At 35.5% G+C, this 14,240-nt stretch overlaps 5 protein-coding genes across 5 annotated transcripts; 3 read left to right on the top strand and 2 right to left on the bottom strand.

Moving 5' to 3' along the window:
* Nucleotides 1–1,415: 1,415 nt before the first annotated feature.
* On the bottom strand, nucleotides 1,416–2,505 carry Tsp_09789 (hypothetical protein). The gene is made up of 4 exons (XM_003374382.1): nucleotides 2,494–2,505; nucleotides 2,351–2,440; nucleotides 1,709–2,269; nucleotides 1,416–1,562 (listed from the first exon to the last, which is right to left on the bottom strand). Exons 1-4 carry the CDS (start codon nucleotides 2,503–2,505, stop codon nucleotides 1,416–1,418), a joined length of 810 nt encoding a protein of 269 aa, XP_003374430.1.
* A 2,030-nt stretch (nucleotides 2,506–4,535) lies between these two features.
* Tsp_09790 (carboxy- domain RNA polymerase II polypeptide A small phosphatase 1) lies at nucleotides 4,536–5,989 on the top strand. The gene is made up of 7 exons (XM_003374381.1): nucleotides 4,536–4,733; nucleotides 4,846–4,950; nucleotides 5,025–5,081; nucleotides 5,168–5,260; nucleotides 5,395–5,493; nucleotides 5,563–5,649; nucleotides 5,774–5,989. The coding sequence occupies exons 1-7, from the start codon at nucleotides 4,536–4,538 to the stop codon at nucleotides 5,987–5,989; spliced, it is 855 nt and encodes a 284-aa protein (XP_003374429.1).
* A 1,119-nt stretch (nucleotides 5,990–7,108) lies between these two features.
* On the bottom strand, nucleotides 7,109–7,500 carry Tsp_09791 (hypothetical protein). Its single transcript, XM_003374380.1, has 2 exons — nucleotides 7,490–7,500; nucleotides 7,109–7,247 (listed from the first exon to the last, which is right to left on the bottom strand). Exons 1-2 carry the CDS (start codon nucleotides 7,498–7,500, stop codon nucleotides 7,109–7,111), a joined length of 150 nt encoding a protein of 49 aa, XP_003374428.1.
* Nucleotides 7,501–8,042: 542 nt separating this feature from the next.
* Tsp_09792 (hypothetical protein) lies at nucleotides 8,043–10,334 on the top strand. The gene is made up of 2 exons (XM_003374379.1): nucleotides 8,043–8,186; nucleotides 9,774–10,334. The coding sequence occupies exons 1-2, from the start codon at nucleotides 8,043–8,045 to the stop codon at nucleotides 10,332–10,334; spliced, it is 705 nt and encodes a 234-aa protein (XP_003374427.1).
* A 3,479-nt stretch (nucleotides 10,335–13,813) lies between these two features.
* Nucleotides 13,814–14,206, top strand: Tsp_09793 (hypothetical protein). The gene has a single exon (XM_003374378.1). The coding sequence runs from the start codon at nucleotides 13,814–13,816 to the stop codon at nucleotides 14,204–14,206; it is 393 nt and encodes a 130-aa protein (XP_003374426.1).
* The last annotated feature ends 34 nt before the right edge of the window (nucleotides 14,207–14,240 follow it).

The following is a 14,240-nucleotide window of genomic DNA, read 5'->3' as shown; positions in this document are numbered from 1 at the left end:
TTTCTTCAGTTTTTTCTACTACTTTTTACTCGCAACTTCTGTGTGAAAGTTGTAAATTGTGATGAGAAGGTAATCGATAAAAAAAACACAATTCTACAGTACTCCTCTATTTTTATTTGTCAGCATTGCGCGATTGGAAAAAAGACAAATAAAAAAAATTTTATTTTTTTTTGATGGGGAGGGGGATTTTTCGATGACATGGGTTTTAATTTTCCATGGCGCAAAATAAAAAGTAACATAGGTGTGATAATAATATTTGAATTTGCCGGATACGGTTGAATAAAACGAAAATGACGTGTTATTTTATTATTAATTAATTAATTAATCTAATTGTGGAACATTTTGATTTCCATTGTGACTGAAATGTATATTTTTTGAATGACAACAAAATGAGTAATCTTTATTTATTTTTCTTTTTTTGATTTATTGACGAGTTGGTTTTGTTTATGCAGTTCATGCTGCAGTAACGGATGTCCAACTTGAGAGTATGTTTCATCAGATGGCAGGTGTAATTTTAAATAAAACATTTCACGATAAAAATTAAGAAAATTATATTTCACTATTAATATTGATTTTATTTTTCTAATTAATCTATTATATTATTTTTTATTTTTCTGCTCTACTCTGACCATTAATTATTTGTCATTTCATTTATTAATTATGTTGGAATAGAGCAAATCTGGACGACCTGTTTTGCCAGCGAAATAATAAATAATTTTTTAATTCTAATTGATATGATCAACTGGTGAAACAAAAAGTTTTCAACTGACGTCATTGTGGTATAAAGTTTGATCTTCAATAAAAAAAAATACAGTATGAAATGATCAAGTATTTGATTGTGCATTTTGGATGAATTTTGTTTTGTTAACGGGAGGAGTTGATGGTTGATGGTTGATGGTGGTGGTGGTGGTGGTGTGATGGGAAGAAAAATGAGGTAGAATTGCAAATAATTGATGTTGTGTGCAATCGGTTCGTATGATTGGACGATTGACAAGTGGATGTGTTGAAAATGAGCAACAGAGTACACAGAAGAAGGCGGATGCCGGAAGAGTTTGTGTTGTGTTCAAAATTGGCAACAACGGAATTTATGTTCCGGTTGAAGACTGGTGTATTGAATGTTGTGCATTTGTGCAATGCGTTGGTGGAAAGCAGAAAGTACTAGTTCTGATGGTGGTATTAGTAGTAGTAGCAGCAGCAGCAGCAATAGTAATAGCTTTAGTAATAATAATAATAATGCTGATAATAATAGTATAAGTGGTGGCACATCAGCAAAAGCAAGAAGAAATAACACACACACACACACACACACACACACACACACACACACACACACACACACACATGTATATATATATATCTATATGTATGTGTAGATGGATGTATAGAGAAAGAAAGAGAGCGAGAGAGAGAGTCGATTATAATAATAATAATAATAAGAGTTGTGTTGTTTGCATACGTATGTCATGCGCGCATGGTGACGTCACACACGTGTGCATGTGTGACAGCGGTCTGGTTGTGTCGTCGTTGTCGTTTTGATGGTCGTCATAGGGGATTGGGTAGTTCTGAAGAAGAAGAAGAGAAAGTTTTTAATAGAAATATCAGTTGTAAATAAAGAAGTGAAAAGAAGAAGAAGAAGAAGGTTGTCGTCGATGTGGTCGTCGTTATGATTATGATTATTTATCATCTATCAGTAGATATTTTCAATAACTGCTAAAATGTCATTGTTTGTTGTGTGATCACGAGTGTTGGTGATTTGATTTGAAACGTGCTGTCTGTCGTCGACGGCTCTTCGGTTCGTCTTCTGTGGACATTGGTCAGTGGTCCGTTTTGTCGAGTTCGACTGGGCCGTGTACGGATTGTGAACAATTACCGCCGGCCAGTGGCCGGTCGACGAGTCCGGACAGCGTTGGCGTTGGGGCGTCGGTCGTCGATGGTCGTCCACGTCAGGGGTCGTGGTCGACGTCACGTCGGTCGGCGTGGCTTGCATTTGGAACCTGGGCGCCAGTTGGATCGCTGGCATCGTTACGAGGATCGTCGATCCGGGATTATTTTCTACTGGCAACGCAGTTGTAGAAGACGTCTGCGCAGGAAGCCCAGGCGTCGTCGTTACGTTCAAGCTACTTCTGCTGCAGCTAATAACAACAACAACAATAATAATACTAATAATACAGCCGGTCCGGTTCGAGTTCTTTGGCCTTTTTTTCAAAATAGGCGCACCACCAGTAAGTGTTGATTTGGCAGTATTTGAAATGCAATTTTCAATTATAATCTTATAATGAAAGTTGTGAATAAATTTTCACATTTTTCCAATCAAACGAACAATTCATATTGACAATTTCTATTTTGCAACTTTGACACTTGTTGTTGTTGTTGTTGTTGCTGTTTGACGTGATTTTGGACTTTTCAACACTTGTAAAATTGTTAAGCAACAAATAAGCGACTAATCATAATAATTGTCTATTTTTCAATTGTGAGTCATCGACAGCTTTCAACGTGTGTCAACATTTTGGCAAACACAGTTTGTTGCATTCAAAGCGTAGAATTGAATTTCAATGCAGCTGATTTTGCGATATGTTTTTTTTTGTAGGTCAACAGAAAGGAATTTTCCGTTTAATTAATTGATGAGTTAATTTTTCGTTCTTTTGTACTTGAACTATTTATTGTAGCTTACTGTAGTTGAGAATTTTTTTTTGGTATTAAAAAAAATATTTTTTTTTTAATTTTTTTTGTAAAGTGCAAATGCAGAATTTGAAATGGATAAAGAAAATTTTTTTTTCATCCTTTACTATAAATTGTTTTGAATTAACAAAATCAAAGAAAAAACCAAATCGTACAGTATGGTTCGTTGGTTACAGTAGTAAATTGGTGTCCGGAGGTTGGAAGAGGGTTTTTCTTTTGTGCAAAATATCGAACCAGCGATGTAGAATTAAATTTCAATTGAACGACAGCGTTGTTTGTGTGACGATTGATTTTTGTAGCGGTCGAATGGAAAATCTGACCACTTGTAAGCCAAGCTACTAGTAGTAGTCATCGGAGCTGGTCGATTTTATTTTTCATGCTGTTGTTGTTGTTGTTGTTGTTGTTCAGTATTCAATTTTTCGGCCTTTGGGGACACGCCCGCCCGCTTTACAGCAGGCTGGGCTGGTTTGACGTATTTATTGTACGCAGCTTTTTAAAATTTGCCAACAATTTTCACGCTGTCTTAATTACCGTCGAGAAGTGGCTTTTGACTGGCCGCTGCTTGATTTTTCAAACTGCGCTATGTACGTACGCTGGTTTTTGTTTCTGTAAAATCTGGTTGTTTGAAAAATGCTTTGTTTATTTCGTCGATTATGTGCCGGTGAAACTGGGCGCGTTTGGTGTCTGTTAGTTGTTTGGCTTCGGGCAGCAGCAGCAGAGGTAGTAACAGTAATTATATTAATATATTCATATTGATACTAGCAGTAGTAGGTGGTAGTAACAACAAATAGCAGAATATCATCCAAATTGTCGTTGTTGTTTTTTGAGTATTTTTCGTTGCAGCACCTGCGGACAGAATTACACGTTCACTAATGGAAAGAAATGCGAGTAAAAATTGGTACATAATTTCAGTTATTATTGAAGAATTTTATTTTTTCCAGTAAATAAATCAATGTGTTGTTGTTCGATTCACATTTAGTTCTATTCTTTCAGTTTCCATCTGTGAAATTATTATTATTATTATCATTGTTATTGTTGTTCAGGTTGACTTTCGTTCTCTTTCGACTTTTTTTCTTCTATTCACAATTTAATCAAGTTCTTATTATTTTCTTTATTATATTGCAGTTCGTCTGTGTTCATGAAGCCAAAATTTCTTCCTCATTTCTGTGCTCAACTTGAGCTGTTTTTTTTTCAATCCCGTACGCTGTTGTTGTTGTTGTCGTCTGTATGCTTATTTGTGCACTGCTTTACTGTATTCATTAGTTCATTTTTTCCCATTATTCCAGGATTAGAGTTCACTGATTGTTATCGAAATTAATGGTGTTTTGGGATTTACCACCAGTGAAAAAGTCCAATAATTAATAATATATAGTGTGTTCAGTAATTTATTTTAATATTTATTTTGATTGAAGGAGTGAGTAGAATTTTGCTTTTGAAAATGATCGACAAGAATCCAACCTAAAACTGATCGGATGGGGTTGTGTATTTGGGAAAGGAAAACTATTTGAGTAGGTTTTCGAAATTTCTGACGTTTATTTCAAATTGTGCGCCTTGTGTGAGAGTAGAGTTTGAAGTGAAGCAGCCGCGTTTGCTTCCTGCAGCTGTTGCGGTTGTTGATCGATTGCTGTTTTGTCAAGCAGTTGAAAATTCAATTTTACCCTACCTTAGCATTTATACCGAAAATTCTGCCAACAACATCTTCTACTTCTAGTGCACGTTTTGTGAAAATTTTTGAATTATCTGTCTTTTCTTTTGTTCGGTTCAGTTCCATTTTTTTGTGTGAGTACTTTATTATTCGTTGAAGAATTTTACCAATTGATTGGCGGTTGTGGAGAGGGGTGGGGCTATTTTTATATATGCATATTTTTTTTTGTTTCGCTGGTTTAGAGAAAAATCGTTGCGAAGTGGTGGAAAGGAAGTTGCGGGTACCGAAGGTGTTTCGTGGATTGTTCTGCTGTTTCGGCTTGAAGCCGGTCGAAAGCGCCGCCCCGTTGCAGTCGGAATTTCAAAACAGCCACTTCACGTCCAGGCATTCCGAAAATAATGTGCACGCGGTATGTTTTTTTTTTTCTTAATTTTTTCCAAAAATATTTTTCCAATCGCCACGATGATATTAAACAAACTAATTAATTAATTAATTAATTTTGTTGTTGTTTTTTTTCGCAGTCGTCGTCCGAGAGGCTGCTATTGCCTCCAGTGCATCCCAGTGACGTGAACAAAAAGTGTCTTATTGTTGATCTTGACGAAACGCTCGTTCACAGTTCTTTCAAGGTTTTTGATTTATTTTATTATGCTAATTTGGAAAAAATAATAACTACTTTTTTGTTGTTGCTGAAATTCCATAGCCTGTGAAGAATCCAGATTTTGTAATTCCTGTTGAAATTGACGGTGTCGTTCATCAGGTGAGCGAGCTGTTGTTTCTTTGGGAATTTATTAATTATTTCAAAAAATTTCTTTTTTTTTTCAAAAATTTATCCATTGTTTTCAGGTATACGTTCTCAAACGTCCGTACGTTGACGAGTTTTTGCAGCAGATTAGCGCCAATTTTGAGTGCATTCTTTTTACTGCTAGTCTGGCAAAGGTTAGTTAGTTAGTTGTAATAGCAGTAGTAGTAATAGTAGCTATTGTTGTTGTTGTTGTTTGTTTCTTGGATAAAATGATTTTCCGTATATATATATATATATTAATAAGCTGTATGGGTTGTTTATTTTTAAGTACGCGGATCCGGTTGCAGACTTGCTGGACCGGTGGGGTGTGTTCCGGTCTCGACTGTTTCGTGAAGCGTGCGTGTTTCACAAAGGCAATTATGTAAAAGTGAGTTTTCCGTTCATTATTATCGTATTTATTTATTTATTGTTTGTTTGTTTGTTTGTTTGTTCTTAGGACTTGAATCGGCTGGGGCGCGATTTGAAGCACGTGCTCATTGTGGACAATTCACCTGCATCGTATGCCTTTCATCCGGACAATGCTGTACGTATATTTTAATATCGAAATTTTTTTCCCCATAATATTACTATTATCAGTAATGATAAGAATGAAATTTTTGTATTGACGAAAGCAAAGCAGAAGAAGAAAAACACGCATTTCATTTAAGGTTCCTGTGCAGTCTTGGTTCGATGATTTGCATGACACAGAGTTGTTGGATTTGCTTCCTTTGTTGGACAAACTGGCCACTGCGGACAACGTCTATACAGTATTGAAGGGGTCGAACCGTCGTTCCACGTCTCCAGTGCTTTATCACTATTCAGAGTGCAACGGTGTTTATGATCCGCTCGGTGTGATTGCGCAGGTCGAACAAAAGCCATTATAATTTTTACATCTCCATTTCCATCGTCTTATCATTTATTTTCAACTATCCTTTACCGGCCTCTTCTCCTTCTTCTTTTGGTTTTCTCTTCAACGATCTTTAATTAATTACTATTTATTATTAATATTTTTTATTTTTACCTTTTATACATAACTTACTGTACACTGTCATTTGAAAATACAGTGCCGTCTAGTTTGTGCCCGAAGTCTACATACACACACCACACACACACAGCCTTTATTGTACTTCTTTTTTGTTATTTTGTTTTCAAAATTATTCTCCTAACACTTGCATCGAATTTTTCATCATCATCATCATCATCATCATTATTATTATTATTCTCTTGAAGCACACTGTTTATTATTATTATTATTATTTCTATTTTCATCACTGGTCACTGGCTATTTTTCCATTTCTACACTTGGCTTGGAGAGGGGTTGATTTGTTTTTTTTTCTGTTAGCAGCAAGCAGCAGTATATAGAAGAAGCAGACAACCAACAAGTAGCCCCTTTTGTTTCGATGGGTGTCCAGTTGTTGTTGTTGTTTTGCCGTTGTTGCTTCGGGATTTGGCCGGTTGCTATATTTCTTTTATTACAATTTTGTTTATAATCTCCTATTATTATTATCTTTTATTTATTAATTTTATTTTTCTTTATCTTTTTTCTTTGAATTATTCAAATCCTCTGACATCCTCTCATGTTGTTATTTATTTATTTTTATGCTTTTTCTCTGACAATTATTTTTATTTCCTTGCGATTAATCGAGCGAGGGGATTGTGAGATAAAGAAAAGAAAATCTTCATTATTGTCATACATGATGACAGACAGTTTTGTCGTCATGGTTTAAGCTGAAGAGAAAAATGTTCTTCTCTGCCAATAGACGAGGCAGTTAGTTGAACGTGGAGAGCTCGGTTTTGTGAACTCTACTGCCAGAAGAGATAGAGCGAAAAGAATAAATTTTCACTTTCATTCACTTTTGTGAAAATTAATCCCGTTGAATCAATCTCTAATCGGTCGGTGAAGCCAACGAATAACTGCATCGTTGCAGTTGTTGCTGTTGCCGCTAATAATAAGCAAACAGACAAAACAGCACGCATTAATTGAACAATTTTATTATTTCTATTCATCTTGCAAATGTTACTACATCTTCCACGAATGCATCACGAATCGGATTGGTCAATCCCACAACTACTACTAGTAGTCGTCGTGGAGCAGTGCTAGTACCAGTTGATCTCACTGATCTTTCTTTTCTATTCTTTTCACTGAACAAGCAGCGTTTTTTTTTCAAATTTTACATACTGAGATTATTTTTCAAATCGTTCATCAAATCATTATTATTATTATTATCATCAAATGACTTTATCGGTTGTTGGAACAAGAAAACGAAAAACAAGCGAACAAACTATTCAATATTATTGCACATACAAGTGCAGCATCAAACTGCCGTACTCCAAAGAAATATAATATGCATAAACGACGAAAATATCAATAAACAGCAACTTACTGTATGCGCATATTTGTTGTTGATCTTTATGCACAATATTCAAATGCAGCATCTTATGATCTTATATATAATTATATGAGGTGCCACAATTATGCAACAATGAGCAATTGTAAGTTTACAATGGATGTGTATGAAATATTGAAGCATTACACTTGTTTTTGAATTTTAGTGTCTCATTTCGAAAGCAGATTTCAAATTGAATTCGTAAGTAACAACCTTGTGATAAATATGATCTGTTGCACTCGGTTTTTTGTTTGCCTATTATCTATACAGTCAGTTTAGAACAGTTTAGGTCACGGATTGGATTATTCTTAGATTTGTAATAAAGTAGGTGACTGATATTACTGGAAGAAGCGGAGTGAACGAAAACTCTACTTCTGTTTCCACTGCGTTGATGACAATTAACGAATAACCTCTTTCAGAGCAATGGTGAAAATGACGTAAATCGAAAAGCCGAATGCAGCGATAACGCCTTTACCCAAATTTGGAGTCCTAACTAACCGCTACTGTTGTAAAGATGAAAAAGATAAATGAAAATTAAGGCAAAGCAAAAATGGTCGCTGCGAACAAGCGGTTATTAGTTCACGTCAACTGCGGTCACACGATTCCTAAATTGATGGCAAGCTTGGCAACTCGTCTAGACATATCTGGAAGCGCAGAACGTGCGCTCTCCCAAGCAAGCGCAGTGCAACACAAGGTGAGAATAGAGCAAAATTTGAGTGAATACGTAATGCGTGATGCAACTGTAGTCGCGTACAATGGTCTATGCCTGCATGCTGTTTATGCACAATGCTAGTGTGCTAAGCAGTGGTTTTATTACTAATCATACTGAGCGTCGTTTTATGACTATGTACGTTATGAGTCGGAGAGAATTTTGGAAAAAATGAAAAAAAGGAAAAAACAACTTTCCATATAGCAAAGCTCTTTAAAAAAGATGCACCCGACAGTCCATCCACTTCTGGCAATCTTGAATGCAGAAACTTATAGACAGACTGTTATGCACTCAGTCGAATGAATGAAAAAAGCAAATGTGGGATAAATACTAAACATCCAAATCTATGGGAGAGGTTCTATGATATCCTATGCAGCTTTCAGGCAGTTGCATACAACTATAAGGATGGCATCAGAGGCAGGGAATATGAAACAGAGGATCGCGTCATTCGCGGCAAGGATTGGATGATAGAAGCGGCAAATATTCGCGCAAATTCAGCATTCCCGATACCACCCAAACGGGAATGCTGAAGGGCAACTGTATCACAGGTTTGAGTTTATACGAAATGTCTGGAATTTTTGATGAAGTTCCGCTTCCATGGAAATAAGTGGTTGATCCATTACAAATCAACAGTATGATAGTGAAGAACAACAATTTACAAGGGGTTGCTTATCTGAGGCGTTCCAGAGTAGTTGTTATATTGAATAGAATGAACTGAATGTGTAAGTGAAGCATCGACGTGGCGCGTTATGTCAGACAGTTCTTAGCAATTCCAAGTGAAATTAAAGAAAATGAAGGAGTGGACATCTGAGAATGTCTCCGTGGATATCCAGAAATGCCTCCATGGACCGCACTTTGGGAACCACTGTATCCTGGTGGTATCCTTGATGTAACCGTGAATTTGTTTAAGCATGAAAATAGGCTACACATAATGATAATTTGAATTAAGATTCGAATTCACATCATTGCTATTAAATTTAAATTCAGAATGCATTTTCAATTAACTCTAACTGTTACTTGTAAATAAAAGCAACAATAGCACTACCACAAAACATGCATTTTTCAAAGTAACTAGTATACTAAAATTCAAGATACGCTTGTTTTTCAATAAAATTAGGAAGAATAATACGAAATGATCATTCAAATCTGATACCACAACTTAATATTCATATGGAAAAGTAGAAAAGCGTAATAATGATCGAAGAATATTTTAAAAATTCCTACATGAATAACTGAAATTCATTTCTGACTATTCAAGAAAATGGTAGGTGCGAATTACTTTTCATTAGTGATGATCAGGAATGGTGCTTCGCCGCATAACAATTGCAGTTTAAAGTTTTACAGTAATGTTCACTTTAAAATGCAACAGACATAAAGGCAGCGTTGAAAATTTCAACTTCAGTTTAACGCGTGTCGTCAACCTGAGCGCATAGTAAAGCACTCAATCTCTTTAATCTGTAGAAAACAACGAGAAAATGGAGAGGACCGGCAACCACCAAGAAACGGTAAACTTTTCAAATATTGACGTGTAATTTGAAAATAATTTTAATAATTTGTTTGTTTTTAATTCAGTTTAACGAGGTTGCTTGGAAAAAGCTGAAGTTGGATGATGACCAACTGAAAGATTGTGAGAAGCAGGTTAAGCCGAATGCGGATATTGAAGAGACCAGCCAGGATGAACAAGCAATGGAAACCAATGCTGAGAACAATGATTCGAACAGTGTGATTGGAAATGAAAGTGAACTGATGATGGTCAGTGGAAGTCGACAACGTTCCATGCTTGATGAAGAGAAAAAAGTTGGAGAATCTGTTAGAAATATCAATGCGGATAAGGTGAACGAAGGCGTATTTGAAGGGTCGTCCGATGGAAATGAACAGTCCAGTAGCCGTAACGAAGCACAAGTGATGTATGATACAGCGTGTGAAGCCACCAATGAACAGGCGGATGAAAATATGGATGAATCTCAAAATGGAGTGTTAGGTGGCGAAATAGATTGTGATCGTGAAGTATCCCATATTTGTCCCGCTGTCCTTCTGCTATGGTCCATGCGGGGAACGCCTTGTTTTAATACATTGTTGATGGAATTTCTGCAGATTATGTCTGACTCGTCTGAGGAATGCGAGGAACCTTAAAATATGTGTGTATTTAATCCATGTTACTCACTTTGAACTAACAATTATTTATTAGTTCATTGATTAACTTACATTACGTGCATCATTTTAAAATTATAACTTCGATCAAAGCATACTGTATTATTGAACTTAATTTTTAATAAAATATTGTTCAGCTTCATCTGTATGATTCTACATAAGCAATGGCGCATAATTATTCTAATAAAAAGATTGCTATTGAAATTGTTTTTATAATATTATTTTTCATTTATATATTAGTAATTTTCCTTAAATGATTCTTTGTGTAAACTTATAATTCCATTTATGTGTAAACTTATAATTCAGGTAATTACAATATTGAATTGAATGATAGGCTTAGTAATATTAATAATAATATAGAATAAATGTATTACGAGTATTTTCTACTGTGAGATGTGCACTGAAAAAGTCACAAACCACTTAAAACTGAATTTCAATTTAATGTAATCTCTTCTTATTTGTAAACATGAAAAAAAAGAACAAATTTGTTTCTAATTATACTAATAGCTTTATATACAAAAAATTACATAGATCGAATTGTACTCCTTGTAAGCTACTGTTCAGCATGCCCATCATCGTCTTTTATAACCCCATTATCATAAAAATACAACAACTCGATCAAATCCCAAAGCTGAAGTCATCACCATCGTCATCCGCTGTTTCAGCATGAAAAGCGTGCTGTAAGTTTTTCATTTCTGTTGAATGCGTCGCCATGTCTGTAATGAGTAATAAAAAACAGTACTATCGATATTTTCGTTACCAACCACTGGCGTGATTACTAGATGAGGTTCTGTCTAAATATGCCTTTTTAGATGTATATTCAACAGGTAAACATTGCTTTCAGAATGAATATTTATGCTTCGAAAAAAACAAACAAGTGCCAAATCTGTTAGCGCTTAGTATATTCTTTTTACGGTTCCATTATCATACCATTACTGATTACGTGTAATTATAGCTTTGCACTGAACCTGAACATCATATTCACGTAGCAAAACAAAAAAATGCAACATTGTTTAAGTACTAAAAATTGATCAAAGGAACAAAGAAACTGGCTGCGCGAAACACCTAAATGCATCTGCTGTGAACGGCATTCTGAGAAGAATTTGTTTGTTTGTTAAGTGCGCAGAGCACTGGTCAGTAGAATGGTTGCAAAAAGAAATACTCTGCATCAAGGGCTATTGGGTGGTCGATCGATTTTGTTGTGTTGCTTTATCATAATTAACATTTTAATCCAAAAATCTGTTGTTTCGTTCACTCTTTATCTATACTCTTCTAGACGGTGATTTATTCCACCGCTCGATTCGCCAGAAGAACCTGAACATCAGTAGTAACAAAGGCTTTCTGTACGCTACAGTTATTCAGGAGCATGTCTACAATAAAAATGCCCATATATTTAAATGCGATGCCCTAAAGTTCTGTCTTGTTAATGAGATTGAAAATAAGTTGCATGTTAGTGGAATTTAAAAAATATTTTTATTTGTTCATAGTTACTTACCGTTACATGATTAATACCTGAAAACTTTAATAGACTGTAAAGCTATGTCTTTACAACACAGCTAATGGACCAACACATTCACTGTTGTGTGACGGGTGCTGTTTAGTACTTTTTCAAGTGACATCATTAAGGCTTGGAAATATAATTTCAGAGAGTATGATAGGCTGAATTATAAATGAAGCGTTTGTTAAGCAATAGCACATTGGCAGATGATGATTCTATCGACATTGGATAATTTCTCTCAAAGAATTTTTACTTTAAGAGCTGTGAACCGATCCGAAATGTCTGTTAACATGGAGAAACTAATGAGAAAGATCTGTTGAAAGAAAAGTTGAATCACTTCTATTTCTCTCTGTCCAGCACAATAGAGTATGCGTGCATTTTATGAATTTGGAAGCATCATGGAATTGTATGAACGACAGAACGTAGAAGACGAGTTGTAATTTTGGTAGCATCCATGAAATGAAATGCAAGTGGGTTCTACAAAGATAACGTCGTAGCCGATTTGTAATAAAGACGAAAAAGTTGAAAGAAGGGTGAAGACGAAAGGAGCATCATAGCTTGCAGTCTCAAAGCTCAGCTATTTGTTGAAGGTTGTGGTCAAAATTCAGAATGACGTCATGTCAGAACTACTGATGGGAAAACAATTGATTTTGTTCAAATGCTAGGCATACGAAAATGGGCGCAGTTATGAACGTGAAGCAAGAATTTGAGATATGGAATTATGTTTAATATTTCCTATTCTTTCAACCTGCATTCGCAAAGTAAGATAATTTTCTATTCTTCCTTGTAAATTTTACAGTGGAAAATTTGCTTATAACAGTTTAGTTTCAATTTTTGATTTTAGAGATTTATTATTATTGTTTGCATTTCGTTTATAGATGTACAGTACGAAGAAATGTGTGGAATCACTTTGATTTCACCGAAGACGAGATCGAAGTTCATAAATTTTCCTTTCTCAGAAAAAATTGTATTCCAACATCAATTAACATTAGAGTCGTTTGATGTTGGCGCTTCATGTCTGATTCAATTTTGAAACCTGGAAAGCAACTGAAATCTCATTTATCAGCGTTAACAAATGTTATATTATTGGGATAAATGTTGGTAATGTTTTCATTTATTATTTATTCATTCATTCATTTCAGATTTTTATTTTAACACTTGTTGGTTTTTCATTTTCTAGATCTTTCCATTGTCTATGGCAAGGGAAATCAAACTTCCAGAAGAACTGACTGAAAGAAGCTGGAAACGATATTAATGAGTAGACAGCGGGCTGCATCCATCTAAAGTGAACTTTCGAGAACGTTTGCTGTTTCTTCTCTCATCCCGAGTATCAACAGTTGTTATGGCTGGTTATAAGCTTAAAACGGACGGATAGACCGCTAAAATTATTTCCGACCATGGACTCCACGGTTTCCGTTACTTTACAGCTATTGATGAAATTGATGACAGATAACAAAAATATCAGTGCGTTTCATACGTCTGTTATAAATCATCAACAATTGGATTGCATCAGTTTCAGTTTGAATCCGTCCCGAATCTGCCGATTTCGCAAATCCAGCAGAATATGGTATAGTTGATAAAAGTCATCATTTATGACGTTGTTATGAACAATGCCAACAACTCATGATTCTAAATTTTCGTTGCTCACACATCCCTCGACCGATTGTGGGTGGTATCAGGACTTTCCTCTGCATGCTAAGTCTCTGCATGGGAAGAAAAAGAAGTACTGTGCCCAATATGATTGCTCTGCAACGCTGTTACTACGGGCGAAGTTGACTGTCTTATCATGATCACGCAAGGTATTACAATACACCCTACGCGGACAGTGCAACTCTTTCTAAGGAGGAATTTTTCCAAGTGATGCGGAAGAAAAGATCAAACAATCAAAATTTTCGTTGCTCACATATCCCTCAACCGGGTGTGGTATCAGGACCTTCCTGTGCTTGGTAATTTTTTGCATGGGATGAAAAAGAAGTATTGTGCCCAATATGATTGCTCTGAAACGCTGCTATTAGGCGCGAAGTTGATTGTCAAAATCAGCACAAACAGTGCAACTCTTTCTAAGGAGGAATTTTTCCAAGTGAAACGGAAGAAAAGATCAAACAATATCATACTTTCTGTTGTGGCTAAAAATGGAATTATTGAAAGCATTTTGCGAATCGAAGCAATTTGGACTAGATCAGTTGAAAATTGCAATCTTCGTCATCGTTATGAAGTTTTACGAATTGGTGATGAAGCACAATATGTGGTATACGTGATGCCAGTTGTCATCTATGCAAGACATTTGTATTTTAAAAAATGTCCAGAGATATGTTACTGTTTGATACCACCAGGTCGCCACGATTCGATACCATAAAAGGTATCAACATGGAATGTTCCACTTTAAAGAT

This window comes from Trichinella spiralis (assembly GCF_000181795.1).
Source record: "Trichinella spiralis strain ISS 195 chromosome Unknown Scfld6, whole genome shotgun sequence".
NCBI lineage: Eukaryota > Metazoa > Nematoda > Enoplea > Trichinellida > Trichinellidae > Trichinella > Trichinella spiralis.
This window is presented reverse-complemented; position numbering and strand designations above follow the sequence as displayed.